Below are 8,496 nucleotides of genomic sequence, written 5' to 3'. Positions count from 1 at the left end.
CTGGAGTAATTAACAGTCCAGGGGAGTGTCAGAGGAGGTACTAAGCATGGCCCACTATCAGTTTATTAGGGTTTAAAGTGCGAGTGAGAGTATGCAGTAGGTCGGGTCCTCTTGCTCCACTGTGAGCTATTTTCAGCTCACCAAGTACAAAGCTATGTCCCAGCCCTGCACTACAGGGGAATGGTAGCAAGCAAACCTTTCATTCTGTTGTAGCATCAGAGGTTACCAACAACCACGGATTAACAAACTCACCATGTCAGGTCTCAAAAAGTCCAAAGTTTAATCGCATAATTTACAAAAACAAAACAAGTCCATATCAAACCTACAGATGGCTGGCTGGGTGTGAGAACATGTTGGGTATCACCTCAAACAGTTAACATAGCCTTTATATTTATCAGCAATCCTCAATCAAGTCTCATTAAATTTTATGAAATAAACTACACCAAAAATACAAATGTGGAACCAGGAAAAACATACAGGAAATATAGAAATGTGCTCTTCTGATTTAAAAATAATGCTAAATTCAAATAGTATTATCTTTTTTCCCCTCTCCTAACTAATTACTCTTAACTTTATGGGAAACACCAAGGTTATCAAGAAAACACGGGCACAGAGAATCATGGAAAGTTATAGGAAAAGACAGTAACACATTTACTGAGTGTACACAGGGATACTAATGTGGCAGTTTTAAAATATTACTGGAGTAGGAACAATTTTTTTTCCACATATGAATCCAAAACATCTTACTAATTTGAAAATAACATGATAAAACCAACCATTTATTAACCAGCCAAACTGAACCAACCTGGTTCTACATGTCCTGTCAGCTGTTGTTGTAATCATTAGCTACCTTCTAAACTGAGTTGTTAGCTAACCCAAAACATTTTTAGTTAAATTGAACCATTAGCTAACCTAAACAAAACAGTTTTAGTTTATAAAATAAACCATTAGCTAACCTAAACTTTTCGTTTTAAGCTCCTACAGTGAGCCTTTCGCTAACGTGAGCCAGTCTTGGCAGCTACACAGAGGCGCTGACTATTCAACCAAACTTATCTTGATACTAACTGAAACCATCAGCTAACCTGTGAATTCAAAAACAACCCTTAGCTGAACTACATAACTCTTACATTTAGATTTGATTTGACCTGAACCACTCTTAGCTGCTAACTTCACTAACACAAACCAAATTATTTTAGCTGTTATTGGAAATTGTTAGCTAAGCAGTACCAACATTTGTAGCTTCTAAAGTTAATTATTAGCTAAACCAAACTATTGATCCCCCTCATTAAACAAACGTGAAAATGTTGGGTTCATATTGGAGAGATATTTTTCCCAGCATTTCAGTTCAGCTTATGGAATTTGAGTTTAAGCTAATTTCTTAAAATTTTGTGAAGCTTTTTTTCATTCTTCAGTCTTTGTACATCTTACACCACATCTTTGTACATCTTACTGTTTTGAAACACAAGCTATCACTTTCTGATAAGGCAACATTTATAAAGGGAGTATCGAGTTTAGGTTTATTAATTAGTAATCATTTATTATTGATTAATAAATAAGTTTTAAGCTGTTAGAATTGTTAGTTTTGCTTGTCTTTTTACCAATAGACTGTTTGTCCACTTTCCTTCTGAAAACAGCTGCAGGACATCTGGACCAAAATCCTTTTACTAGTGCAGACTTATTATGTTGTAATCATTTATAAATGCATATGAGTTTAGCTGACTAGCTAATGAGCTATGTGCAAAACCAAATGTTGCTAGTCAGAGTTGTTTTTATGACACTTTAAAGTGAAGAAGTTTCCTTTGCGTTGCATCAATATGTCCTGTTCAAATGTTTTGGAAATAACTGTTTCTGTTCGGGAACAGCTATAAATGTTGGTAAACCATTAATCAGCACTCAGGGTTTCACACTTCTTAACTAAGTCATCAGGTCTGTAGTTAGAATGTTAGTTTCACATTAATAAAACACTCGTTTTATCAGTTTCTACTGAGCCATTAGTAAAAGATAATTACCTGCCATTAAAAGTTTAGTAAATCATTAATACGACATTGTTCCATAGTCCTTCAAACCTGCAGCTGTAAATGTTAATAAACAGTTTCTAATGGATTTTGGTCCAGATGTCCTGCTCCTCTTTTCTAGAACATACAAGGGCAAATAGTCTATTGGAGATTTTCCACAATCTGGCTACCCAACCTTTGTTGCTCCATAAAGCCATTGTAAATTATTAATTAACCATTAATGAATTAATTGCTGATTCCTTTCTAATTGGTGTCTTCTCAGAAAGTGGTACAGATTACATAAATTACTTAAGAAAAGATGACATCTACAAATGTAAACATGATGCCCTCTTCATCAAGAAAGAGTAAAGAGCTTTTTTAAAATTTTGTATAAAACAAAAAAAACTAAGGCGAGTGAGTGGATTAATCATTGGCACTTTCCCCAGAACTCATTTGTATGAACACTGATGTTATGGTTTAATAGATTATAACATGATGAGATTCCAGTCTGGGAAATCAGAGGAATGTGGCAGAGAAAAGATCATTTTCTTCTGCTTCTTTGATCATTCTTTGCTTGTTTAATGCGCTAATTCGCTGTCCTGCTTATTCACTGATTCACCTGACTCTTTATTCACACAACTGTCATCTGTTTCCTTATTCATCCCTCCAGGTACTCTCAGGTTTCTGATCAAAAAGAAAAGTGAGTTGGTTTAACACTACACAGGTGACAGTTCAGAGCAGTTTGTATTGCTCCATACACAGTTAGAGTATGTATATGTATTTATATTTATAACCTCCATCTTTGCAGACTGGTCTGAACCTGCCACCTGACCCCAAAAAACATCCACTTCTGTTGGTTTATGGAGTCCAAAAGCCATACTGGCTGCCGTCAAGCACCACACAGGCCTTCAAAATGCAGGGCCTGCTTTCATATCCGCCATCTTGTGGGAGAAAGGTCTGTTCAATATGGTTCACCTCCTTGTCTTTCTATACAAGCAAATGGAAATATAATGTTGCCCACAGTTGTTCTTTGTCTCATGTGGTTTTTTCCTTCTGGCTGCAGCTGCTGTCAGTAGCCTCCAGGTGGCGCCGGACGGGCTCCTGGAGGAGGTTTTTCTGCTGCTCTTTGAGGCGGAGATGTCTCGGTTTGACCGGCAGCACCACAGCCAGCAAAACACAGCCAATATGGAGGCTGAAGTACCAGGACCTGCAGAGGAGGAAGGTGGTGAGGTTTCAGGTGGGTTTGTGCCACAAAGGGGTCCAGATGACTGAAGGGTGGATCACTAGTGATGGTTGGGTAAAAATAATCAACGCTGCATTGAATTACAGTTTAGCTAAGCTTAAACTGATGTGAGGTGGCCATGCTTGTTTGCAATTTTGACAAGATTATTCACCTCAAAGTCAGATTTATTGGAACTCTCATAATAAGCATTTGACTGTTGATGAGAAATCTATCAGTTAAATCTGTGACTTCTGTTTATTTCACCAAGATAATCCACTCAGTACCAACACTGCTTTTCAGGGAATCCTGGGTACATACATGAACACAACCGATTGAATAACAAGGCAGCTAAAACAAAACAAAGGTAAGGCCTGAACCTGAGCTAAACCCGACTTACTGACCTGTAAAACTTAATCGATGGACCGATGGAGAGCAGGACAAACGGCACCACAGTGTAGCAGATGGCGATCTGAGTGGCTGCCCACGTGATGACGTCATAAACCAGTTTGTGGGAGGGTGACTGCAGGAAGTATGGCCGAACATTGTGTCTCACCTGAGAGGACAAAACGTTTACTCAGGCAGCTGCAAACAGTATCGTTTAACAAAGTGTGAGCCAAACTGTGACTGTAGACCCCGACATCACTGTGAGCGTGTCAGCAGCTATAATTTAAAATGTTTGTAGTAACATGTTGAAAGTTTCATTAGCTGACAGATAACAGATACTGGGCTTGTATTTCTGACAGTTAGCTGGTGAGCTCAGAAGCTACCAGCTAACAGGGACAGCTCACCGCTCTAGCAGCCAGTGTGACGACGATGCCAGTGAGGAAGGTGAGATAGTAGCCTGGATATGCTCCATGCCACATGGCTGACAGGATGAAGGTGGCTGCTGTCGGGTGGTAGGGACATCGTTCGTAACACACCCTGTCAATGAGAGGTCACAGGTCAAACAGATAGACGTACAGTAAAAGCTTTAGGTATTACATATTCAGCAGCTTACAACTAACTTCTAATGGAAATCTGAAAGTTTCCAAAGATTCCAAATCTGTCAGATTGAATTTTGTGGAAATGTGTGTGAAATGATGCAGCGGATTGTATTGAACATTTCCATCTGAAGGAATTGTGCAGATACAAAAAGGTGAATGTTTCATTGCTTTCAGAGAAGAGCTGCACAAACATGACACATAATGTTATTATCTATGTGATGCAACATGAGACCTTCACATTTTACACTGATCTCACTGTAGAAAAAACTGTTGGTGAGACAATGACAACAGAAAAGAAGTGGTCGGACCGTTTGAGCCAGTGTACTGTCTGAATGTTCCAGTTGTCCAGGAAAACTTTGAAGCTGGTGGCAAACTGGAACAAAGCAGAACAATTGGAGTGAGTGCAGGGCTGAAACACAAAAGTCATCATTTACACAAAAATAAACTCATTTCAGGACAGTTCTCGAAAAAAAACAAAGGTCCCGACCTCGATGTTGAGGATCCTCAGGTTAGAGATGAGGTCCCAGCGAGGAGAGCCTTCACTGTCGTAGCCGTTGACGGCGGCGTTATTGATGGCGTCAGCTGGGGTTAGAGCACACAGACAGGTGAGACAGGTCATTAAAGTGTCATTAATAAACACAACTGCTGTCTGCACAACAAGAGGAACGCCTGAAGAAACAATAAGACAGAGAGAGACAACAAAGAATGAAAAACTGTGGGTCCACATTCCAGTCACCCACCGAGCGTCCAGACAAAGTAGTACTTTGGTCTGGTGGTCAGCATGGACAGGTAGAGGTAGACCACCTGGGCGTAGAATGGCGTGCTGGCAATAAAGTCATCGTCGATGTTTCGTTCCACGGGGAAAACTTTACACACCGACAGAAAGACCAGGAGGCAGAAGAAGGAGGTGGCGACTTTACGGACGACCTCCATCTGAACAAACACACAGTTTTGATGCCGGTTTGATCCTCTCACAACTAATGAATAAATTAATTTATAGGGTGAATTTAGGCAACAAACTGTTGTATCACACACTTAGTAACATAAAACCTCCAGTGATCTGAGGTCATCAAATTAAACTTTGATTAGGGTTATGTCAGCAGCTGTGGTCATGTGACCTACGTTTGGCGAGGGCTCGCTCTGCTTCATCTGGCTGCTGGACTTCCTGTCGACCTCCTGGTTTCTGTGGCGGAGAGGGTCTCCCTCGATGAAGGCGATGTAGTCATTGTAGGAGCAGGTGGGTCCAGCCAGGATCCCCATGAAGTTACAGTTGTAACTGAAGTACTCCAGGAGGCTGGGCATCCTCCTACACACACACACACACACACACACACACACACACAGTGGGTTACTGCTGGACCAATGTGGAGTCGTGTTGTATCATATCAGGGCTCTAGTATTTTTGTAAAAGGCCCTGAATGTCAGCAAACAACTGAATGTGATCCTCAACCCTCCAAAATATAATTATTAAACAAAACAGGATAATGACTAATGTGGTAGGAATTCCATGTTGTAAGAAATGATTAGATAAAATATCATTAGCCTGGTGGCATGGCGGTGCAGTGGTTAGCGCTGTCATCTCACAGAAGAAGTCTGAGCGCGGACTGCATGTTCTCCCTGTGCCTGCGTGGGTTTTCTCTGGGTGCTCCAGCGTCCTCCCACAGTCCAAAGCCATGCAGCTTAGGTGGACTGGAGACCCTTTTAACAGGTTTTAAACCGGCCATTAAATGAAGACAGGTTGTAAATCTCTTTCAACAAGATCATTGTGTTGTGTGACCGGTAACTTCAGCTACTACATAATGTATATTTCTATGCCTTTTTGTGGAGAGATTTTTAACAACCATAAAATGAAAATTTGGATTTGGTACATTTGGAAAATTGGTCCTAATGTGCAGATGGATGTCATTGTACCTTTCCGAGTCAGTCTTCAGGGATAAAAGTGTAAACTCTTGCTGGTTACAGTGCAACAAACCTTATGGCCAGAATCTTCTGTCCTGGAGTCAGATGTTCCTCCTTTCGTGCCATTCCTGTCCAAGAAAAGCAGAAACTGAGCTTAAACTGTGGGTTTGAGCAGCAAATCTCCATGAATCTCCCCAGTCCCAGTGATGCTAATGGGCTTCATGCAGTCATGTGCTCACCATCATGGATTTCAAACGCCAGGCTGGTGATTTTTTGGGTTATCACCATCATGGGTCTGGACAGAGGAGGAGAGAAGTGGGAGTTAAAGATAGTAAGTCAAGATTAGAGTTGACTAACTGTGTACCTTTTTTTAAAGGTGTGAGCATACTTTAGATACAGCAGTGTGGCTGAGGAGGGATGTGCTAATCTCACCCAGTGAAGTCAGCAGAGTACATGCCGTAGTCGAAGACGTAGACTCGAGTGATCTGACACAGACTCAGATAGCTGAGCGCCACCAGCAGACAGTACCTGGACACATCACAGGAAACAGCTTGTTCACTTCACCCCTCACAGTTCAGCAGCACTAGTGGAGCTAAACATGTGAAGTTTGTCCTGAGGGAAAGAAAAGCTAGAGAAAAGATCATGGAGCTGTTATAATGTGAAGGGTTCATCCTCTGGAGAGTAGGAATGGGATCAGGGAATCTCATTTCCAAACAAAGCTGTGTTTAAATGGGCCATGTGCCAAACAGCTATTTCCATTTAGTTTGTCCAGGGCTGGATGTCGTCTGCAGTTTTTATGCTAGTACGACGTCCACTGTTCTGAGCTTCTGTATAGAAACATGTTGTACCTCTGTGTGCATTTAAAGCATGTCAAACTGTCCAGCAGTCTAAGTTGGATCCACAGATTATGGATGTCAGTGGGTGCCAATATGAAATTGTAGGTTAGCTTGTTTTCTGTCCAGCTCTAGTCGTCCAGAGGACACCCGGCTTCCTTCTGCACATTAAGGTAATAAAAAGCTCCCATCTTCATTAGTATAACTCTCTGCGTCTATTGCGACTTTAATGGATCTGACTGAGGTTTCGCTTTATCTGTGGACTGATTAATGGCTGCTGCAGCTTCCTGTGTGAGTGTTAATGTCTGCACAGCAGATCTAGCTGAGCTTGGGACCTGATGCCTCCAAACACCACAACGTCAGACACACTTTCATGAGGAGTGAGTAGTGTGATCTTGTTATTACAGATGATGTGAGGACTTTCTGAAGCTCACTTGTGCATGTGCTCGACTCCAGTCAGAATCATGATGCCATAGGTGAGTCCGCTCTGAAACAGGAAGTGAAGAGCGTACCTGGAACACAGAAAACCCAGCATTCAGCTCCAGACACCAAGACTAACCTGCTTTAGAGTGAAACAGATGTGATGTATTCATCAGTGGGGATCTGGCTGGGGTTACTTTATTTCTCCATCTCCGTCCGTTTCCCAGCCCTGACCGTGACTTCCCTACTCTGGGTGTGGCTCTCAGCTCTGAGCCCCCTGGTTCCTCCTGAAGATTTACATTTTAAATACAGTTTCATCCTGAGGTAACAGGAAAAGTGTTACAGCACCACCTGCTGTCAGATGTAGAGCCTTGGGGTCTAGCTAGGCTTAGTAGACAGTAAACAGCTGCTGGCTGTAGCATTTAGTGAGGGACTATTTTCAGCAGCGGATTAATCAGCCTTTGGTCTCTAGTGAGGGTTTACACTGTAAAATGTTTCACTGTCTGCAGGTCTGGACTTTGTCCCTTAGGAGCCAAATGTAAGGATCCTTATCAAAAACCAATTAAAAATCTTAAATGAATATTTGCCAACACATGGTTGTCAGATTTTTTTAAAATCCTCTATGTTTACAATGCTGATCAGAAATCCTGTATCAATGTTAGAAACTCACCAGTAGCGTCTTTCTTACCAGCCAAAGCAGAACAGAGCAAAGTAGAGCCCCAGCACTGTCGCCACTACATGTCTGATGAAAGGACTGGTTTTACTGGGATGGAGGAAGAGACGAAACCAGAAGGCTGACAGCAGAGCACAGAGCTGACACACCACAAAGTTCACCTGCAGACGGGGGACAGGGTGAGAAGACACACCTGGGTAAATGCATGCAGGTGAGAGCACGTGACCCCCCCCCCATCAGGACGCAGCAGTGGTTCGCATTCATTTCACTGTGTTTCAGAGTTCAAGTGAAGCTCAGTCAGCTGGTCTCTGATAACAGAAGACAGTCAGTGAGCGACAACCTGCTGCCCATTAGACAGATGACCACACACAGCAGCACAGTGACAAACACATCTACTGCCACATGGTCCAGTAGGTGGTTAGAACGTAACAAATAACTACATTCAGATGTTGATCCTTTGAAATAACCTCAT

General features: G+C 42.0%; 1 protein-coding gene across 1 annotated transcript; it reads right to left on the bottom strand.

The window, feature by feature from the left end:
* Positions 1-256: 256 nt before the first annotated feature.
* On the bottom strand, positions 257-8,212 carry mboat2b (membrane bound O-acyltransferase domain containing 2b). The gene is made up of 12 exons (XM_020624679.1): positions 8,040-8,212; positions 7,366-7,443; positions 6,531-6,626; positions 6,338-6,393; positions 6,172-6,226; positions 5,322-5,505; positions 4,940-5,132; positions 4,687-4,781; positions 4,508-4,572; positions 4,005-4,137; positions 3,618-3,769; positions 257-3,201 (listed from the first exon to the last, which is right to left on the bottom strand). The coding sequence occupies exons 2-12, from the start codon at positions 7,395-7,397 to the stop codon at positions 3,030-3,032; spliced, it is 1,233 nt and encodes a 410-aa protein (XP_020480335.1). The 5' UTR covers positions 7,398-7,443; positions 8,040-8,212; the 3' UTR covers positions 257-3,029.
* Positions 8,213-8,496: the final 284 nt, after the last annotated feature.

Source organism: Monopterus albus, unplaced genomic scaffold (genome assembly GCF_001952655.1).
Source record: "Monopterus albus unplaced genomic scaffold, M_albus_1.0 scaffold334.1, whole genome shotgun sequence".
NCBI classification, from domain to species: Eukaryota; Metazoa; Chordata; class Actinopteri; order Synbranchiformes; family Synbranchidae; genus Monopterus; species Monopterus albus.
Note: the sequence above shows the minus strand (reverse complement) of the source record. Positions and strands in the feature narration are given on the sequence as shown.

Bases quoted from the DNA above. Each gene is read 5' to 3' on its own strand.
- mboat2b (XM_020624679.1), bottom strand. From the start codon at position 7,397: ATGATTCTGACTGGAGTCGAGCACATGCACAA. The intron at 4,782-4,939 runs GTGGGTGACTGG...CTCTAACCCCAG, and splicing joins CTACTTTGTCTGGACGCTCG to CTGACGCCATCAATAACGCC. The intron at 4,573-4,686 runs GTCGGGACCTTT...GCTTTGTTCCAG, and splicing joins TGAGGATCCTCAACATCGAG to TTTGCCACCAGCTTCAAAGT.